The sequence below is a fragment of the Phacochoerus africanus genome, chromosome 1, assembly GCF_016906955.1.
Source record: "Phacochoerus africanus isolate WHEZ1 chromosome 1, ROS_Pafr_v1, whole genome shotgun sequence".
Lineage (NCBI taxonomy): Eukaryota > Metazoa > Chordata > Mammalia > Artiodactyla > Suidae > Phacochoerus > Phacochoerus africanus.
Window position 1 is genome coordinate 5,281,761 of NC_062544.1, and position 22,278 is coordinate 5,304,038.

General features: G+C 45.3%; 1 protein-coding gene across 2 annotated transcripts in view; it reads left to right on the plus strand.

The window, feature by feature from the left end:
* ADCY2 (adenylate cyclase 2) overlaps positions 1-22,278 on the plus strand; it is a 420,540-nt gene that overhangs the window by 102,476 nt on the left and 295,786 nt on the right. For both annotated transcript variants that reach the window (XM_047768054.1, XM_047768133.1), the window contains exon 3: positions 4,125-4,286. In XM_047768054.1, coding sequence (XP_047624010.1) covers positions 4,125-4,286 — 162 coding nt within the window. The remainder of the gene's footprint in view (positions 1-4,124; positions 4,287-22,278) is intronic.

Consider the following 22,278-nt stretch of genomic DNA (forward strand, 5'->3'; position numbering starts at 1 on the left):
GCAGGCATAAGCCAGAGGAAATATTCAGCCAAAGGAAAAACTCACTAGACCTTTGCATTCAAAGTCACAAGTCCAACAGTTGTCTGTTGGCCGGATTAAAGAAAGGACGGTGTTGGGGAAAAGGTGATTGGAAGGGTGTTGTTGCTGCAGATGGAGAAGGGGTTCCTTTCATTAGGAAGGAAATTGTGGTGTCGTGTGGTGCATCCGCAACGGTGGAATATTCTGCAGCTGGTAAAAGAAAATAATGTCACGACTGTAGATTTGGAAAGATGCCTATGGTGTGTCTATATAGTTCAGAAATAAATGGAAATTGCAGAGTAATGCATATCAAAGCATCTTATTTAACACATCAGTAAAACCTCCTGTGTGTGTGTGCACACACGCGTGTGTAAGAGCTTTGTACCAGTCCAGGCTGGGCTCAGGGACCCAGGTCTTACCCACAAGGTGTTATGGCTCCATCCTATGTCCACAGGTCCATATGGCTCAGCCAAAGGGCTCTGCTCTGCCCTTGAGACCAAGGCTGGGAGATGCTCCAGTGTCATGATTCCATGACTATCAGGGAGGGAAAGGGACTTGGCAAGTTGTGCTCTAGCTTTTAAAGTTTCCACCCAGAAAGGACACATGTCACTTCTGCTTCCTTTGTCACAGTTAAGTCATATGGGCTCACCTAATTTAAAGGGCTCAGTGCCTTTCTGCCCTGTTTCCAGAAGGAGGAAAACTAGATCCGTTTGAGAGTCCTAAGGATTGCCAGGAGCATGGAGGAGGGGATGGAATGGGCGGAAGTGAGGAAGGATGCACACTCGGTGTCCTCCTGATGGGGGAAGGAGGAAGGGGAGAAAGCATGGAACCCTATTTCTACCAAACGGAAAGGTACCGAGCCCACCTAGTGGACGTGAAGGCAGAGTGGACCTGACAGATGCAAGATGCCAGTGTTCCCAAGTCAGAAGACATCTGGGTGTTTGGGTCGTGCTAGCATCACGCACGAGTTCCCAGGCCAGGGATCAAACGCACACCACAGCAGTGACCTAAGCCACTGCAGGGACAATGCTGGATCCCTAACTGCTAGGTCACTAGGGATCTCCCAAGACTTTTTATTCTTTTCACGTGTGTATGTGATGAGTTGTCAAAAGTGATTCTCAGCTGTTTTGCACCAGAGTTGTTTGGAGAGCGAGGCATCATGAGCAGAATTGAGTTAGCAAAGAAGAATAGGTTAAGAACATAAAGGAGAAGCTCTTGGTTGGTTTGAAACTTGTGAAGCTTGAAGGTCAAGTAGACCTTCAACGGGAAGATAAGCACGGCTTGCAAAAGGCAGATGCTGGGCCAGAGTTAAGAGAGACCATCCAGAGTTAAGAGAGACCTGGCCACTTCAGATGCGGCTCTTTTGGGCTTCTGCACAGGGTCTCAGAACCAGATCAATCCTCCTCTCTCTTCAGCCTCTGAACAGAGACACATCCAAGGAGAATCCGGTTGTGGAAACGTCCCCATGGTAACGTGGAAACCCAAGAGCTGCATCTGATGTTTTGGAGCCTAACTTTATCACATCTTTTCGATGTGCCAAACCCATCTTGGTTTTACATATGGCCCTATTTGAGGTTGCTTTGGAAAGCAGGCTAAAAAAAAAAAAAAAAATGAGAGCCCTCTGGGATTAATAAAAAGCGACTGTCCTTGACTGTTCCTGGGGCACTTGAAACTGTACTGGACTTGGTTCCTTACCGCCCCGTCTGCTGAAGGCTGCCCAGGTACCCTTGCTGAGCTCCCCAGTGTTGCTCTGAAATGCCCCTGGAATCCAAAACTTGATTGTATATGACTTGCTTAATTGACCACTAACAATTTCATTTTTTCACTTGAAATGGAACACAAGCGAGCAACCGTATTTGGAAAACCAAACCCCTGTAGTCTCCATTTGGTGACGGTAGATAAGCACGTTAGCTTTGAACCTGCTTCTGTTTCAAAGCTCAAAATGTTTTCAGAGTATGTATTAATTGAAATCATATTAGAGTTTTACAGCTGTCCAAAATTAAGCTGTTCAGAAGTTGTAATGATTTCAAAGGGATGCTAAAAGTTTTTGTGTTAGAAGAAAAATATGTAAAAGACATTTTCTTTCGTAATTGATTGTCAGTTCCAAGACCTGAAAATATTCACTTAATACCTCTTGTAGGACATAAGCGTTTGGCATAAATTCTACAGGTAGACATACTAAGACCTTAATTGAAAATATTTCCTGTAAGTTTGCTGGCTATTAGAGATTCCAAAGTAAATTTAATTTTCTCAGTGAACCGTGACTACGTGGCATTTGTTTCTCTCATTCCTCCAAGAAAATTTTCTCCAGCTTAGTGGTTCTCAATCAGAAGTGATCTTACTTCCTATACATTTGACGGTGGCTTGGGGACCTTTTCAACTGTCACCATTTTGAAGGCGAGGTACTCCTGGCATCCAGTGGGCAGAGGCCGGGCACGCCACTCGCCATGCGGCGATGCACAGTGTCCACTAGGAAGAATCATCCAGCCGTGGGTGGCGGGTTGCTGAGGCTGGCAAACCCAGCTTGAGAGCCTCTGTCCAGTTACCCTTTGATTGTAACACTCGGTCCAGATTCCCGTGGCTAAGGGGGCAGGGGTGGGGTGGGGGGGGAAGGACCCAGGCTCCACCCTGGCTTCCTTCTCTTTAAATCCAGAGCAGACCCTTTTGCCCACATCCTTCCCACGAACTCTCACCCTGAGCCCAGCAGAACAGCAGGTGCCCTGTCCCCATGTCCCTTCCGCTGTGTGGGGCTTGAGGATTCAGTAACCCGGGTCACGCTGTGAAAGTGGGACAAGCACTTTCCTTAGACGAACTTATTTTTTGAGGGAAGTGCTGTGGGTGGAAGCTCACCAAAGGCCACGTGTGCTTCCTTTTTATCTGACCTCGGTCCTTTATCACCTTTTTATCCTTCTTGATGGTCTTCTGCCTCTCCTCCTTTTGTAACAAAAGAGGCCTGTTTATGATCTACGAAACCATTTTCTTTTCTATTCCAAACCTTTCTTTAAGCTGTTTCACACTAATTTTTTTTTTTTTCTATTGAGGCGACATTCACATAACATCAATTAGCCACGTTAAAGGAAAGAACTCATTGGCTTTTAGTGCATTCACAGTGGTGTACATCCAACCCTATCTAGTTCCACAGCATTTCCATCACCCCAGAGGAAGCGCTTTTTCTCCTGTGCAGTTATTTCCCATTCCTCCTTGCCCAGCCCCTGAAAACCATCAATCTGTTTTGTGTCTCTATAAACTTACTTGTTCTGATGTTTTATACAAATGGAATCGTACATATAGGATCCTTTGCTTTAGCTTTGTTCACTTAGTGTAATGTTTTAGAGGGTCGTCCACATTGCAGTCTGTATCAGTACTTCCTTCTTTTTTAGGGCTGCAGAGTATTCCATTGTATGGCTGTACCATAGGCATTTATCCATTCATCCACTGCTGGACATTTGTGTGGTTTACACTTTTGGAATATTGTGAATAGTACTGATAGGAACATGTGTCTACTTGCCTTTGAGTACTTGTTTTCAATTCTCTAGGGTATATATTTAGGAGTGGAATTGCTGGGTCATATGGTGTTTGTATGTGTAACCTTTGGAAAACTGTCAGACTGTTTTCGCTCCAGGGGAATCATCCATCTCTAAGCTGTTTTCTCATGTTAATTCCATGTCTCTGCTCCCTGCATCTACTTCCACTAACTCCCTGCACACAACAGCCATCCACTGCCCCTGGGTCTCATGAAATGGTTTGACGGAGAACTGAGAGAATCCCGATGTGTGTTCTAAAGTATGGACTCAAAACCCTGAGCGATTAGGACCAGCTTTGCACCCATACCCATGAAGTTCTCAGATTAACCTAATGTCTGCAGTGGTTTGGATACCCAAACTGGAAATCCCCCAATTTTGAAAAAGACCCTTTTCCCCCCTCCATCACATTAGTTAGTCTTTTATTGTAACCCAGTGGATTTGTTTGAACATGCCCTCTTGTTCTGTCATGATATTATGCTCAAGTGGCTCAGTTCATGGCCATCTGTGCAGCCGCTAATGGGAGGGAGAAGGGGGAGTGCTGGGGTCCAGGATGCTCTCTCACCGTCTCTTCCCCACCTCTAGGTGTCCTTCTTCCTCTTCATCATCTTCGTGGTGTACACCATGCTGCCCTTCAACATGAGAGATGCCATCATCGCCAGCGTCCTCACCTCCTCTTCCCACACCATCGTGCTGAGCGTCTGCCTGTCTGCAACACCCGGAGCCAAGGAGCACCTGGTCTGGCAGGTAGGTGCACCTCCACCGCTGCATGGTGACCTTTCCCAGCCCTCAGAGGGGTAGGGAGGCACCACACACCTGCTCAGAGTGTGACTGTGGACTGCCACCTGGCAGGTGCTCCAGGCCTGCTCTCTGATGTTGACTCTGCCAATTGCTAATGGGGAGCCAGCCAACCCCCCCGCCAACCCAACCAGTAGAACCAGCAGTCGCTTAGCAATTAGCAACAGTGAAAATTAGAAATGGCAGTTCCATTTTGCTGATTGATGGGTAGAAGCTGTTATTATGCATTATAATTTAGCACTCTTATTTTTAGAGCGAAATAACTTACACAATTAAATCTGTAATTCTCCCCTATCTCTCTCTACCTTGATATTCCAAACCCTATCTTTATGGAGGACAAAAGATTTCTCTATTTCTTTATCTTCTAATGAGTCCAAGGACATAGAAACATAGTTCTTAAAACTGTTGCAATGGCAGATTTGGTTTACTAATAAATGGCATTTCAGTGAAGCCATTCTACTTCATTAGTGACAAAGCGTTTAAGAAGCCATTTGATTTCCCGTTAGGGACATCCGGAAACCTGAGGGTCAGGGGTTTAGACTTCCTAAGGGTCTCTTTGTCACTTGTACAAAAAAAAAAAAAAAGTGTGTTTTATTTTGCTCCGTTGGAATCAAATGTAACAAATGCTGCCAGTGTGTAAATTGCGGTGGGCTGAGAGAAGCCGTTGTGAAGGACACCGCCACTGTCATTGAAAGGGGGGTTTTAGATGTGGGTCCGCCTGAGCCCTGTAGGTCTAAGAAATCAATTTGTCATTCACTTGATGAAGTGTTGTATTTGGAAACTTGGATGGAATTGGAGGCTTACCCTTGGGTCTGTAGTAATCGCTCTTAGCTGGAAATCTCTCCAGGGACCCCAGTTCTCAACCTTCCTCTCCCATCGCTCATAACAAACGTTCATTCAGAATAACCTGAAGGACCTGCATTTGGGAAGCATCCTTAGGCAGTAGCCCCTGATTTGGTGCAGTGGGCTGCAGCTTCACATAACTTGTTTGGACATTACTTACAAGTGTCCCCTCCAGGAAGTGGAGGTAACCATGTCTCCCGTGGGTTTCCTGTGACTGAGCAGAGCAGACATAGACCAGGAACGTGCAGTGCCAGAGCCACATGCAGTGGTCGGCCAATAACTAATCAAGTGAAAGAAGGTGAGGGCTTTATTAAAAGATGAAGCAATCCAGCTGTGCCTGGGAAGAGGTGGAAGGAGGGTTCCTTTTCACACGAGCTCTGTCCCAGCTTCTACTTGCTTTGTTTCTGCATTCCAGAGCCTCCTATGAGGGTATTTGAGGGGCATCTCTCTGCTCTCCCGTTTGTGCCCTTCTTCCACTAAGCTCAGCCCCAGGCAGTCACATGCAGGTCAGGGTGATAGCTATGCTTTCTCTAGGAATGAGCACCTAACTGGCCCCATCAGCTTATACTACGAAAATCCCTGTAGGAAAGTCCTGGTCACACAGGCATCGGGGCATTCACAGCATCTTCCTGGTTTAGGGTTACCCTGGAACACATCTCTCGAACATTTTTTTTTCCTTTTTGGTCTTTTTAGGGCTGTACCTGCGGCATGTGGAGGTTCCCAGGCCAGGAGTCCAATTGGAGCTACAGCTGCTGGTCTGTGCCACAGCCACAGCAATGCCAGATCTGAGCCTCGTCTGTGACCTACACCACAGCTCACGGCAACGCCAGATCCTTAACCCCCTGAGCGAGGCCAGTCGAACCTGTGTCCTCATGGATACTAGTCAGGTTTGTTACTGCTGAGCCATGGCGGGAACTCCCTCTCTTGAACGTTTTGTACTGATCTTTTCTGCCCATTCAGGAATAAAGTGTCTGCTGGTGCAGATATAACAGAAAAAAATATTTGAGAAATGGATATTAGGATACCTGCCTGTAAGGATCACATGGGGTTAAAAAAAAAAAAGGAAAAAGAAAGTGATTTGCAAAGAACCTGGTGTATTTTAGATATCAAGTACCGTATTGAGTTGTTTTGTTTTTTTTTTTAAAAGCATCGTTATTTTCTTACATTGGTTAAAGAAAAATGTGGAAAGAGTGTACTCTTAAATTTTTCTTTACTCAGTTTTCAAAACCAGCAAAAAAAAATGACTTCTTATCAGTGAACAGACAGAGTTAGGATAACTCTGGAATAGCAAAAGAATAAAAATTCTTCATTCCATAGTATTTCATCTAAGAATAACATTGAAAGGAAGAGAAGAGGATGAGGTCAGGTTTCCATCCCTTTAGAAACAATTGCACGGTGATTTCAAGAGCTGGGAAAGGCAAAATCTGCCAACAGTGTTTTTGGGTTTTTGTCTTTTGTCTTTTTAAGGCCACACCTGCGGCATATGGAAGTTCCCAGGTTAGGGGTGGAATTGGAGCTGTAGTTGCCAGCCTACCCCATAGCCACAGCAGTGCCAGATCTGAGCCGTGTCTGTGACCTACACCACAGCCACAGCATCATGGGATCCACGCCGAGTCTGCGACCTGCATCCCAGCTCACAGCAGTACCAGATCCCTGATCCACTGAGTGAGGTCAGGGATTGAACCCGCATCCTCATGGATTGGAGTCAGGTTCCTTAACTTCCCAACAGTTTTAAAATGGAAGGTTCCTGGGGACACATCAAAGTAATGAAGTGGAAGAGCTTTAAGTACCTTTGGCCACTGCTGGAAATCTCATCTAAAACTAACACTGGTTTGTGATGCGAGGAAAACATTTTATTCAATTCTTTTTATGAAAAGTGTATGTAAGACAGAAAGCCACAGATTAGGTGATATTATTTCTGTGGTGCAGTTGTTTAAAGCAAGCCAATTTAAAATAAAGCAGATCAGGGAGTTCCCGTCATGGCTCCATGGAAACGAATCTGAGTAGCATCCGTGAGGACGGAGGTTTGCTCCCTGGCTTCACTCAGTGGGTTAAGGATCCCGCGTTGCCGTGAGCTGTGGTGTAGGTCGCAGACGCGGCTCGCATCTGGCATTGCTGTGGCTCTGGCGTAGGCTGGCAGCTGCAGCTCTGATTCGACCCCTAGCCTGGGACCCTCCATATGCCGTGGGTGTGGCCCTGAAAAGACAAAAAATAAAATTAAATTAAATAAAGAATATCGGTCTGAGATAAAGGATGAGGTGCCTGTCAGTGGTGATTCGTATAACCCTGCGTTCTAACCCCCCAAAGAAAAGAGTGCCTTTCGTTCACGGTCGATCCATGCAAATCATTTCTCGTTTCATTCCAGTTTTTGAACAGTGGTCATCGGTGATAGCATGGAGTGACTTAGCTGTTTACCAAAATATTAACTTAATAGGAAACCCTATTCTCCTTCTATCTTGTGTGACAGTTCATTTTTCTCAGGAAGTTCATTTCAGCGGCATTTGTCTTGAAGTAACATTCCTTCTCGGGCTCTAATGGGTCTCCTACGTAGGGAAATTTCGTTGATACCTGACACGTATGGATGAGCCTTCCCAACACATGTAAACAGAATGTATCATCTCTAATACACGTTTTTACAAACCAACCTGTCTTGCAAATCCAAGTTCAGGTCATTTTGCGCTAAGCCTTTCAAGTAGGTGCCCATCTGCTGCTCTGTTGACCTCACATACCTTTGTGCGTCCTTCCGCCAAGACACTGCTCCTTCGTGGTCACAATGCAGCCGTCAAAATCAGAGGCGCACGGGGTCCGTGTTCCTCTGCCTTTCCCAGGAATGACCTTTAGAGCCGAAGGGCCCACACACTGCATTATGTTCTCAAGGCTCCTTGGTGTCCTTCAGTCTGGAACAATGCCGCAGACTGCCTTTGGCTTTCATTGTCTTTTGTTTGGTCTTTTTGCCCTTTCTTGGGCCGCTCCCGCGGCATATGGAGGCTCCCAGGCTAGGGGTCGAATCGGAGCTGTAGCCCCCGGCCTACACCAGAGCCACAGCAACGCAGGATCCGAGCCTCATCTGCGACCTACACCACAGCTCACGGCAACGCCGGATCGTTAACCCACTGAGCAAGGGCAGGGATCGAACCCACAGCCCCATGGTTCCTAGTCGGATTCGTTAACCACTGCACCACGACGGGAACTCCGGCTTGCATTGTCTTAACGCTTGGGCAGACTGCAGGCCAGCTGGTTATTTTGTAAGCTGTCCTTTAGTGTGAGGGGTGCAGTGCTTCCCATGGATGGATGCAGGCTACATGCCTTGTGGCAGGATCCACAAGAGGGCTGGTGTGTTCTCATCGCGTTTAATCGGGGCGCATACGTCCACTTTGTCCCACTGTTGACAGTGGTCATTATTCTTGGGGGCTGTCCATCAGGCTTTTCCACTTTGAAATGACTCTTTTCCTCTTTGCAATTAGTACATATTTTGCGGCGAGGTGCTTTGAAACTAGGTAAATAATCTGTTTCTCCACAGATTACTTTTCGTGTGTTCATTGACTTATTAGTATCTACATGGTTTCGTGTTCAGGAGGCTGTAAACCATTACCATCGCTGTTTATTTTTATTTATTTATGTGTTTCTATTTTTTTTTTTTTCCTGGCTGCACCCACAGCCTATGGAAGTTCCTGGGCCAGGGAGTGAATCCGAGCCACACCTGCGACCTACACCACAGCAGTGGCTTAGCCAGATCCTTTCACCCATTGCATTGGGCCTGGGATCAAACCCACAGCTCTGCAGCAACAGGAGCCGTTGCAGTCAGGTTCTTAACCCACCGTGCCACAGCGGGAGCTCCATCTCTGTTTATTGTGATGTCCGTGTGTTTCCAGGTTTGTGCGGTGGGTACCGCTTCGAGATGTGCCTTTGTCCTGGGGAGTCTTTGAGCACTTCCTCGATTTCCGGCACAGTCTATGTGGGGCTCATATGCTGCCCTCCCTGCCTTGGCCGTGAAGTCAGCTGTTTCTCTGAGGAGCCCTGGTTCTTTTTGGTGAAGAATGACATTTCGCGGCAAGATCTGGGCCTTAGGGCTTTCCGTTGGCTGTGGGATGTCAGGACCCCAAGGCAAGGCCCACACACGTCGCATTTCACATGCGTGTCTACATGCGTATTAAACGGCACGACCTCATGCTGATCTTGCCACGTCCAACCCAATGGACGTCTCATGCCACTTTCCTCTCTTTCCATTGTAGCGCCTTTGATCAATAGTGAAAAATATCTGGCTCTCGTGGTCCTTCACACATTGACTTACCTGGCAAAACCTTGCATGTGAGGAGTCTCCCGTCTCGAATGCCAGCCCCGCCCCCCACACAGGTGAACTCTCAGTTGGCCTAGCTTCCCCTCCCCACACCCTGTCCCCCTCCCCAGGGGCTCTGACATCCCGTGTACCTGAGGATATATGGGGGGGGGGTCCCCTCTCTCAGGTGGGGGCATGACATCCCATGTATCTGAGGGTATCCCCTCTCCCTAAGGGGCTCTGACATCCCATTTGTGTGCAGGTGTCCCCTCCCCCAGCCTAGGCCCCGACATCCCCCAGGTGGGGGCATGACATCCAGCCCAGGGGAGGGTGCCCGCCTTCCCCATCTCTGCAAGCATTTCTCCTGTGCTTGAATTTGCCTGCAGCAAGGACTCCTGGCACCCAGCCTGGCTTTGTCACTCTGGGTGAATTTGGCTTCCCCCATCCCCTTTTCTAGCAGCTGCTTTCTTTGCTGTCTCACCTGAGGGCCAGGTACTGAGCAATTCCAGAGGGAAGAAAAGGACAGGAAGGGAGTGAGAGGAGAATGGGGGAGGAGGGAGGGATTCTTTTCAGTTACTCTTGTGATTCCCTTGGTATTGATCTGGGCACCTTTTCTTCTAATTCTTTTCTGATTTTATTTCCCTAAGTGGATTTCAAATAACAAAGGGAATAAATTACTTAGCTATTAGGAAACTTAACAGCCGTTTTGCATTGACTGAGTAAGAAGGATATTTTGTTTATCTATGATAAATTTAGCACCAAAAGCCCTTAACAATTTATGATCAGCAAGAAAATAAGAATTTTACCTGTATCGATCGGATAACATACATTTGACTGAAAATTTCGCCAAAGCAGCAAGGAGTCTTTTTTGCTTGTGCTTCTATCAAGGCAGAGAGAAACTGAGGCTAGGAAAATGCCTGAGAGCGCCTGAGAGCCCTTGCCTCCTGCTGTGGTGTTTGCCTCCTGCATGGGTCCTGGGGGGTGGCGGATTTGCAGGCATTAGACAAGATTAGGAAGCTGAGCAGCATCTTGCCTCCCAGGCAGGGGCAGTTGGTGGGCCACCTTGGTCAGGAGCTTGGTCCAGCCTGCAGCCTTGTGCTTGTGTAGCTTTTACTTCCTTTTAAACATGCGCCTTGTCTATTCTCCATTTGCTGTATTTCCAGAGGTCAGTACCACTGTCAGCAGGGTATGGAAACATCCTCATGGAATTTCCAAATATCCCTGTTTACGTATGACAGTTGCATTTGGTTTGAACTTGCTCACCTTTCTTAGTTTTTATTTCCTTGGTATGCCTAGCACGGTTTGAGTTTTCATTTTCTGTATCTTTTATTTTCCCATGAGAGAGGGAGGCATTTGAATATAGATTTCTTTAGCAAGCGGGTTATATGAGAATCCATATTTATTAAGGAAGATAAGCAGAGCAGTGCTTATTGATTTTTCTAACAGGATTCCTCATATTTCAGAGAAATTTTATAGGATCCCTTTAGGCGGTGGATACTTTAATATATTTACGTTGTGGTACAATTTGAAAATTTTTACTTGGGACCTAAAATAGAAAATATAGCCTGTCGTCTGTGGCAAGGGTGTAATCAGTAGTAACAAATGATGCAGATTTGTTGCCTAACAGATTCTTTTTGGGTATAATTCAGGAACTGTATATTGGAGTCTGGAATTAAATTGCATTTAGGATCTAATCTGAGAAGCTCAAAGGAAAAACAGCAGGTTACCAGCTGCCCAGTTTCTGGCTGTGGAAGAGACTAATTGTTCGGAATTTGAATCTCTGTTGCTACTGTTTTGTCTTTCAAGAAGCTCAAGAGATGAATATTTTCCACGAAGGGGGAAAAAAGAGACTGTGTCACTGTCCCTTTTGGGTAGCATCCAGCTATTGATCAGGTCTATCCGTGTCTTATTTGAACGAGTTATCATTTATCGGATCTGAAGACGTCATCATTTGGAAGGAGTGGGGTCAGCATAGAGAAGAGGCTGAACAGGGAAGGCGCCTGAAGTGACTAAATCCTATAGCACATCTAAGAGCACCTTCTGTTTCTGCTCTCCTTTCTCCGTCCTCATCCTCCCCCCAGCTGGACAGATAAGCCCCCCTGGCCTCTAAATGACAGCAACTGTGCACCATCATGCCACCAAAGAGTTTGGTAGGGCACGTGAACAGCAGAACAAAATTAGCACTTCCCTGCAGGAGAGCAGATCATCTAAGAATGCTCTGGCAATTTCAAGAATGTTTGAGGGAACCCTCCTACGCTCTTGGTGGGATTGTAAATTGGTGCAGCCACTATGGAAAACAGTATGGAGGTTCTTTAAAAAACTAAAAATAGAGTTACCATATGATGCAGCAATCCCACTCCTAGGCGTCTATCCAGAGAAAACTCTAATTCGAAAAGATACATGCACCCCAGTGTTGATAGCAGTACCATTTACAATAGCCAAGGCATGAAGGAAGCCTAAATGTCCATTGCCAGATGACCAGATAAAGATGTGGTGTGTATAAGTATATATACAATGTAATGTTACTCAGCCCTAAGAGAAAGAATGAAATAACGCCATTTGCAGCAACATGGATGGGCCTAGAGATTATCCTACTGAATAAGATCTGATACAGACAAATACATGGTGTCACTTATATGAGGAACCTAAAAAAAGATACAAACAAACGTTTTTACAAAACAGAAAAGGATACACAGACATAGAAAACAAATTCATGGTTACCAAAGGGGAAGGATGGGGAGAGAGAAGGATAAATTAGGAGTATGGGGTTAACAGATACCCAGTACTTTATGTGTATATACACACACACATATAGTGGACACATATACACAAACATATATGTATACATGTATAACAGATAACCAAGAAGGGCCTACTATATAGCACAGAGAGCTATTTTCAATATCTTGTAATAACCTACAGTGAAAATAATCTTGAATCACTTTGCTGTACACCTGCAACTAAGACACAGTGTAAATCAACTAGACTTCAATTTTAAAAAAAAGAATGTTTGAGACAGAAAATCTTCATGAGAGTGATTAACTGGTTGACTACTGGCGGCATGAGACCTGCCTTCCAAAGGCAGGTGAACTGTTTGGGGGAGGGGATAGAAGGAAGAGATGTAAAGAGAAGCCCATCAGACAATGGGTTTTACCTTGGAGATTTGGTCAAAAGGGCATGAAAAAGAAGGGTTTCTCTACAGGTGAGAAATGCCGTCATCCACCACCCATCAGCCATCTCTGTCCTCCTCCTGAATCTGTCTCCTGAGTTCTGTGGTTTCTGTCCATTCAAAGCAATGGATTCATGTCAAATGAGAGACATCACTACAGGTTGATTGAATGTTGGCTGAATGGCACATTTTACCTGTTGATATCTGGACAGGTGTATTTCCTGGTACTTCACCAACTCATGCCTTTTTGTGCCATTATGCACAGAGTTCTGAGGCTCTGTCCCTTCCAAATGTTTATTTTTGAGGGTAGACTGTGAAAGATACTGATTGCTAATCATTTGTTAAACCATCAGTGATGCTTTTTAAAACCCCTAGAGGACAAGGAGAAAATCAGCACCCTGCCCCCATGGGGTATCACCCAGAATAGACTCCTGTGTACTTGCAGGACAAATGATGACTCTGCTAAGTTGTGCGAAGTTGAGAGAGGAGTATATCTGCAGCTTGACTTCAGCAAGAACTTTGTTCTGATTCTAAGCGATGGCTTTAAAGACTACAGAGATACTCCCTGAGTTGGAGCAATGGGGACAGCGGGGACGCATAGGCAGGGGGAGGCCTTCTAAGGAGACGCAGGGCTGGAGATGGTCCTAGTTATCTGCACAGTAGAAATAATGGTAATGACCTCTTCCTAGGACAGCACAGACAGTTAAATGAGAGGATAATGAAAAGGACTTAACTGGGCCTGGTGTGTGTGATTAATGTCGCAGCTGGTACACATCAAGTGTTACTAACAGTAACTGCATGATGATAGATCCACAGCAGTCTCATCATGTTTGTGGGAGGCAGTGGTTGCAGCATGGCTTCTATGAGAATAACGTTCATCAATTTGTCTCCCCCGGGAGATGTGAGATCCTGCTGGCCAGCCTCTGGCTTAGTCACTTTTGCTAACCTTCTAGCAGCTCCTGAGTGATGTGACAAGGCCAAGACTGTGGGATGGTAAACAGAACTAGCACTTGGGTCTCAGGTGGAACCTGGGTTTGGATTCTCTTCCTCCCACTTTATGCCTGTGTGTGATAGACAGGAAGGGGGACCACCCAGATACCCTCAAAGAAAGACTGGTTGTCCAGCTGTCGGGGGGGTGTTGTTAACAACTCACTTTTAGCCCTTAGCTCCTTCCTGGCTGCCTCAGCTGCATTGAGCTGCCAGCCCAAGGTCATACCTTTCCAAGAGTGGCCCACATCCATGATTGATCAAGGTGGGGTATAAGTTCTCTCCGTTTTGGCCCAATGCAAAATGATTCTGATGGACCATTTCAGCTCCAGAGCATCCATCTGAAGTTGTCAGGCCTGCTTCCCAACCCATCTTCCTCTGCCACGTCCCACGTCCTTCCCTCTGCATGGGCTTTGATTCGAAGGACCCACCCTAACGAACACCCATCTCTGTTTCAGAATGTGCTTCCTGGAGAATCTAACTGCAACACCACGTAAATTTGGATGAATTTTTTGATTTACTCAGTTTTCTTGGCTCTGAAATGGCATCAGTAACACCTGCCTCCCTAGATAGTTGCTGGCCTTGGTGCTGATTAGATGAACGGGTGTTTAGGAAGAACCTGTTATCAGGCTGGGCTTGTCCTTAGCCCTCAGTAAATAGTAGACAGAAGCAGCAGCAGGAATGTGTTTTGCTAAGTCTACATGACTTTTGCAGAAGCTAAGATAAATGGGAACATTAAAAATCCTTGAGGTTATATATTCATAATCAAAATCCAAATGACCTATGGGTTGAGTAGGGCAAAAGTTGCCTCATACATATGTAAAGATGCTTAGAGCCCAAGCCTGGTCTGGTCAACCATCCTGCAGTTTGTCCTGTGCAGACACAATGCAGTGAGCTTCATCCTGGTGAGGTTCTAGAAGCCCACACTCCACTGATAAATGGTGCTCAGTTCAGCTAATGCCTGAGGACCTGTGCTTCTATAAGGTAATGAAACACTTGCTGAGACACAGCTCACTCCCTCTGAGGAGTGAGAGGGAGGCATGTGGAGGTTCATTTGGCAGCTGGACATCTTGTACTCTTTCTCTGGAGTTGTCTTGTTCTCTGGAGGAGCCTACTTCTGTTCCGCAGCCAACCTGGGAGGTTGCTCACTTGGACCAGCCAACAGTACCTTGATGGGTTGGAGCTGACCGTCCTGCATCTCAGCTTTGTGGTCATGGAGGCATGTATGCGTGCGGTTCCATCTCTTTGCATCACTCCTGCCACTGCCCACCGCCCCCGGCTCAGATACTGTCTTGTTTTCCTAATGTTGCTGAGGAAAATTACCACAAACTTGGATGGTTTAAACAACAGCATCCTCTAACTTCTGGAGTTTATTATGTCCCAGAAATCCAAACTAAGATGTGGCAGAGATGGGTAGCCTGGAGGCTCTGAGGGAGGTTTTCATGCCTCTGTCCTGGCTGCTGAGGGTCACCAGCAATCCTTGGCATTCCTTTGCTTTGGGGTTTCAAAACTCCAATCTCCGCCTTCATCTTCATGTGGGTTTCGCTTTGAGTCTCTGCATCCTGTCTCCTTCTGTCTCCTCTGGGAAACTGGCCATTGTCTTTAGGGCCCATCCTGATGATCTCATAGCCACATTTCTAATTACATCTTCAAAGACCCTTAGTCCCCCCAAAAAAGGTCATATTCTGAGGTTCCCAGAGGACATCACTTTGGAGGCTTCTATTCAATTTATTACAAACACTGACCCCCCACAGCCAGACAGCAGTTCCACTCCTCTCCTGTGTGGCTTTGCTGGAAACCCTCCATACATTCTCCAAGACCAGAGAGTCTGTGGGGTTCCCTTCTCTCAGCTGCTCAGGTGTTACTAAGCTCTGTGGTATACAGCATACGCAGATACCTCCTTGGAAGATATTTATGGTAACACATAGGAAAAGAAAGCAAAACTAGAAGAATTTAGAGTGAGGAAACATATGGAAATTCTACTCTTGTTTAAACAAAACTCTCATCCATAGGGCGATCAATGAGAATTCCCGAGGAGCGGTAGCCAATAGATAGGACAGCTGAACACCTGTCCTTGGCTCTTTGCCATATTTTATGAAAATAGGTGATGTGGTCACATTTTTTTAAAAGAGTGTTTCTAAAGGTTTTCAGTGAATGTAATTCTCGCAGCCACTTTGAATTCTCTATTTGTAGTTGTTTCTCATTTGACCCTTTTGAGATTTCCAGGTATGTAATCACAACATTTTCAAGGAAATCTCCACTTTCTGGTTTTTAAAATTGCTGTTTCTTTCCTATTGTTTTACCTGGTGCCTCTAGGGGAAAAATGAACATTAAAATAGTGGTAGTAGACACACTTGCATTTTTTTTTTTTAAAGTAGGGTTAGTGTTTTTCCCTTAAGCAACATGCTGGCTTTGGGGTTAAGTCAAATAAACGCTATAATTTGAAGGAAGTAACTGTCTGTTCCTACTTAGAGACCTTTTCTTGTTTTTCTTTTCTCTTCTTTAAATATTGATCTTGAACCTTACCAAAAGACTTTCTTAAAAAAAATCACTCATGCGCGAGATTGTGTGATTTCTCCCCTTTTCTAATATTGAACAATTCTTAACTTTCTGGAATTAACTCAGTGGGTCGTGGTGTGTTTTTATCTAATTTACTGTTGATTCTTTTGACGAATAAATGATGAAGGATTTTGAATCTATTTTGACAATAATAAGAGCAAACACAGATAGCACCGGCAGGGGCCAAGGATGATGCGGCCCCCTTGCATTGCACGTGTTCACTTGGATTAGAAACCATTCCCTTTTTTTCCTGTGCAGATTCTTCTGTTTAGATTTACTTTGTTTTCTGGAGTGTTCTGCTCAAAGATATACTCTTATAAACATAGTCTCTTTCATCTTAGGTTGCAATTGTATTTCCTAGAGTTAGCAATCACTTTGCATGGTTTCAGTTACACCTCTGTTCTTATAGTTACTTTTCCCTGGTCAGTTTCTTACTCTCGGGTTTGTCTTTTCTCTATTAATTCCTGATTCATCTAGCATTTTTTTCATTTATTTTTCTTTCTCCAAGGAATGCGTTTTGGATGTATTTATTGCTTTTGTTGATTTTCTGCTCTTTTTTTATTTCCGTTTCCTTTCCTTATTAATCCCTTACATTTATTTTACTTGGGATTTTTTTTTTTTGAACCTCTTGTGTTAGATGCTTAATGCATTTTTTTCTTATTTATTTATAAGTATAAAGACTCAATATGTTTTCCTCTGGAGCCTGCTTTAATTCTGTGCTTCTTCATATGTGCTCATCGTCTTTATCTTATAAATATTTTGGCGACTTGGTATGAATTGATTTTTTTGACGCTAGAGACATTCATGTTGTTTTTTGTGAACAGTGGATTTTTTCTTTTTTAAATTGTTTTTAGCCTTATTTTGCATTAAATAAATGTCTATGTTGTTTCTACTTTTTAGGATTTATCAGGGCCACTGTTTGGTCCTCTAAGCCCAGCCTGAATTTCTCCTTTCACTTACAACAGAGTTGATCTTTCTGCCTGGGTGCCCAATGGACTTCTTTGTTTTTGAGGTCCAGCAGCTTTTCTGCACTTTGATGTGTTGGTAATACCCTGTGCTTAATTTTCCATTTCTCAGCATGCCCTTTTAATATGAACGATGTATTACTGCTACTGACAGTCGTTCTTCTCGTCATTAGCACTTGAACTCTCTGAGCACCTGTAGGGGAAAATCACTGAACTCCATCCATGATGCTCAAGTTGTGTTTCTGGCCAGTGGAGATGCAAACTGATCGACCTCCTTGCCTCATGGTGGTCCTGCTTCCTTCAGTACTCCTGGTAATGCTGTTCCTTCTGGAGCCCAGCCTTCTGAGCACCCCGAGTCCCGGAGGGCACCCACCAATGTTCTTTTCGTTGCAAAACAAAGACCTGGCTTTTCTTTCTGAATCTACAGCCTCCTTTCTGAGGGTTCTTTTATAGCGACTTTTCTCAGTTTCCCACCTCTGGGCCCTGCGTGCATTTCGTAGCCCTCACACCCACCGTGGAGTCGGGAGAGTCTATTGATCTTTTCACTTTGTTGAAAATCGAAATTACACACGCATTTCCTGTGTTCTGGGTACTTTCTAGGAAAAGAAGAATTGTGATCTTTGTGGGTCAAACTGGAACTATTTTGTTTTTAACCTTTTCTTTGGTGTCTTAAAAATTCACCTTCTATGCCATACCAGAGCCTCAAACTCTAGATCAAGACATTGACCAAAAATGGGAAGAAGACGAAGAAGAAGAAGAAGGAAATAACAGATAAAGAGCGTTTTACTATGCTATAGAATATTTTGCTAAGATTCCTCACTTCAGGCTGTTATAACTAAACAGCATAGACCGGGTGGCTTAAACAACAGAAATTGATTTTCTCACAGCTCCGGATGCTGGAAGTCTGAGATGAGGTACCAGAATGGGTCTAGTTGGAGCTCTCTTGCTGACTGGCAGATAGCTACCTTTCCACCGTGCTCTCACATGCCTGGTAGAGAGGAAGAGGGGCAGGGAGAGGGAAAGAGAGGGAGCGGGCAGCATTGTTTTCTTGGAAACCCACTAAACTCGTGTCAGGTCAGGGCTAAACTCATGTCAGATCAGACCTCATTGAATCCGAATTCCATCTTTACTCTGAATGCAGGCCCCTTGGGGGTTAGGGCCTCAACATGTGAACTTTGGGGCGGAGGTCCCCGTTCGGTCCATAGCAGTCGGTTTGCCTTGTTTACTAAAGGTTGAGCAGGTTCGAGTGTCAGCCTTGTCTGCAGGACTCATGCCACAAAGCCTTCTGTTCTGGTCCTGGAGCTTCCCTGCCCGCCTCTCCTCATCTGAACTGTTCCGCCCTCCTCCTCCTTAACTCTGAGGAGACCAGAAGCAGAGTTAAGGTGGCGAAGGGACTGTGTCCTCGGCCTCCCTGGCCGCTGGGGCACCACGGATCTGGTGGTGGAGGCTGGGAGTGGGAACAGTCCTTCTCCTCCTCGTGTTCCCACGGGCTCCTGCTCTGGGTCGTTCTTACGATTTTCTACAGGAGTCCTCGCATCGTATTTCAGTACGCATCTGTGTCTGCTTATCGTTCCATCACGCATTCCCTGGGCTTTGAGATGGGCTTCTGAGCTCCGTGGCAGGCACCAGCGCTTTTTAATATTTTTATTTGTCCCAGCACCCAGGGAACATGATGTGAAATGGCTGCGTGCATGCATAGAATTATGAGGCTGGGCTACATGGCACACGTGTGCCCGGCACGATGCAGCCACGTGCCTTGGACAGCACCCATCCAGGGGGACAGTGGGCACTTGTCTGTCTTTGCACCATCTCTGTGAACGACCCCTGGGTGGGGTGATCTTCAGAGAATGGGAAAGGGTGACAATAATTCTGACATCCTCAAACTCTTCTGTTCCTGTTTCTGTATGCGTTTTCTTCAAGACAGGTCAGATCCGGAGTTCCCATTGGGGTGCAGTGGGTTAAGAACATAGCAGAGTGTCCATGAGCTTGCCGGTTTGATCCCTGGCCTTGCTCAGTGGGTTAAGGATCCTGCGTTGCCGTGAGCTGTGGTGTAGGTCGCAGACTCGGCTTGGATGCTGAGTTGCTGTGGCTGTGGTGTAGGCTGGCAGCTGCAGCTCTGATTTGACCTCTAGCCCGGGAACCTCCATCTGCCACAGTTGTAGCTGTAAAAAGAGAGAGAGAAAAAAAGATACGTCAAATCCCCACATGGATTTTAAATGTTTTGAGTCTACCTTAGAGTATTATGTAGGAATCAGAGGAGAGACACAAAGATGCTGGAAGGCTTAGGAAACTGGATAGACAAACGGATACAGAAAGAGAAGACGTAGGAAACTGGATATATGAAGAGAAGTTCAGGATCCAGGATTACTCGTCCTTGGCAGAAGAATTAGACAAACTTGAACTCTGGTGATATTAACGTGTTCCATAGGGAGAATAGCCTGGGTGCTTGAACCCAGAAGCCTGTTGGCTTTGTCTCCAAACCCCTGGAGATCACCATATTTTAGCTATTTAACGAGGCAGAGAGGGTCACCGATGGGGGTTCTTATGAACTGAGAAGTGAAGACATTTTCAAGAATCCTGAAGACGTGGAGGGCGTGGATCCTAAGCTATCTCAGGATATGTGATATATGGGATCTAAGCCTCTGGTTTAAGGTTTATTAATAGGGTGAAGACTGCTTCTCTTGACTGAGCGCCAGGGACATTCTGTAGGCAGAGTTGGGCTTTCATTTGGAAGGTCATCTAACCTTTCCCTGCTGGAGAGCAACCAAACTCCTAGGAAGTTCTCCTCATCAGGGGGAGGAAGTCTTGTGTCCTAGACACAGAGCTTTCTCAGTGGACCAGTCACTTGTGGACCCATTTGGTAGTTGGGGCATTGGAGGCGATGGTTGTTGAGACAGAGGTTGGTTGGATCCCAGCAGGTGTTCGGAGATGGCAACGGGAAGAGCCTTACCTGTGCAGGTGGGATGCGCCGCCCATTCCTGTCGCCTCTTGGCCAATCCTGCAGAATGGATTCAGTTGTAATTGGTTCATTTGGTTATTATTTTAATTACCTCCCTCAGAGACCCTTCTCCTATCACTGGAAGAACCAGTTTCTAAAGCCTTGTGACTATAACGTCTTAACATTGCACTGCCATATTTCAGTATTTTCAATTTCCCCTCATCTTTAGTTCTGTTCGTTGCATCATCTTCTGGGTGTCAACCCATTCTGCATATGCCCTTTACTACTCATCTAATAGCGTTTTGGACTTTTGAGGAGTTTTGGCCCTTTTTTTTTTTAATGAATAAGTCTTCACATTGATTTAGTTTTCAGTGTAAAAACTTGTCCTTTCTAAACAAAAGTTAAAACTAAGAGTATCGACTACATCGTCATTTCCTGTCCTTTCCTTCATTCTGTCTCCCACGGAATTTGAAGATTTCTGTGCATTGGGATAAAAAGAAAGGGTAGGTGTGTAGGAATTTTATGCTGGTGTTAGATTCTTACGGAAAATCTCAAGAACTGTTTTGAGCGTATGTTTTGGATCAATTTAAGATTCTCATTTCTTATTGAACATGTTTTAAAACTCTAATATTTATAACATCCACAAAGAAAAAAAGGACTTGCATTTCTCCCCAGACCTTTTGACTTGCATGTAATTTAAGAACCACTTTGATGACCTCTGGCTCCAGGTCTCAGTAGATGTTTGTCTTCAATATTAGTCAGAAGTCATTTTCCTGCCTTTTTTTTTTTTTTTTCCTACCGCCTCTGCCCGGGATGCATCACTTACTCCTGGGGAGGCTGCAGACAATGCCTGGCCTGGCTCCAGGCTTGATTCCCAGCTCTCCAAGTGAGCATCTTGAAACCCATGTCCACCTTCGGGATCCTTCAGAGGATCTTATATCCTGCAGAACACAGAACCCAGATCTCGTGGAATAGCGTGCAAGGCCCTATACCAGGCGCAGCCTCGCTCCTCCACCCTGGATGCTGAGCTCTGCTGACGCGGAGCCCCCTGTGGGTGTCTGTGCTTTGCCTGCTTTCACCTCGGTGCTGTTGCATCTGTTTGGTCCTCTGTCTGGAGCATCCCCCCGTCCTCACAGGGCCAGTACTTGAGAACCAGCAAGGTGTTTTCTGTAGAATGTCAGCCATGGCCCATGAACTTGTCCCAGGAGCCCACCTTTGGGCTCTTAGAGCACATTCATAACACTCCTCTCCCCTCGAGGTCACTGGCTCACTTTCCTGACTCCTGCACTACCTGGATACTCCTTATAGAAGGGACTTTGTCTGTGGTACAGGCAGGCACGCGGATGCTTCCCAGCTACATAGGCCGCTTCTGTTTGCTCTATCCAATCTTAATAATGCAAGCTATAGAACTAAGAGAGCTTACTCATGTGCCATGCTAGCAAAAGAAGTTAAATTCTTTTGTAAAATGTTTTTGCTGAATCCCCCAGCACTAAAAGACATGTTTCCCCCTTGCCAAGATAGCACAGTGTGTAATAGAAAAAGCTTTAATTTTGGAGCCAGAAAAATTGGAGCTCAAGTCCCAGCTGTGCATGAATTGGTGGTATGCATTTTTGCAAATGGCTTAGCTTCTCTGAGCATCTGTTCACTTCCCTGTAAAGAGGGCCACTGACAGAGTTGGACCAAGGATGAGTGACCATGTGTATATAATTCCTAGCTGAGTGTCTGGCCCATTTTAAGTATTCAGTAAATGGGAGTCATTCATTAGGTTATGGTTTTCTGGGTTTTCTCTCTTTCAGCTTATTTGTTGTTATTTTTTAGTAACACACACGTCCTTGACCTTCCAAGGCAGGAGAGAACTTCTTCCTGAATTATTTAAATGAGTGGAAACACTCTCCATCCAGAAAGATAGCCCATGATGGTATTTTAGAAGAGGTAATGGAAAAATCATATAAAACTTGAAGTGGCCCAATATAATACTCTACCAATTCGATCAACAGTTAAATGCCCCAAACTGTAGCAAACCATTATGCAGTATGGAAAGTGATTTAAAAAGTAGCTTTTCAAGCCAATATCTCTCATAACAATAATGCCTTTACTTAAAGTGTAGTGTTTTTCCCCATCTGATTATAATTTTAATAAATCTATTTCTTGTCAATTTAGATAACATATTAAATGAATGTCAATTGCAAGTTCATCGGTCTGTC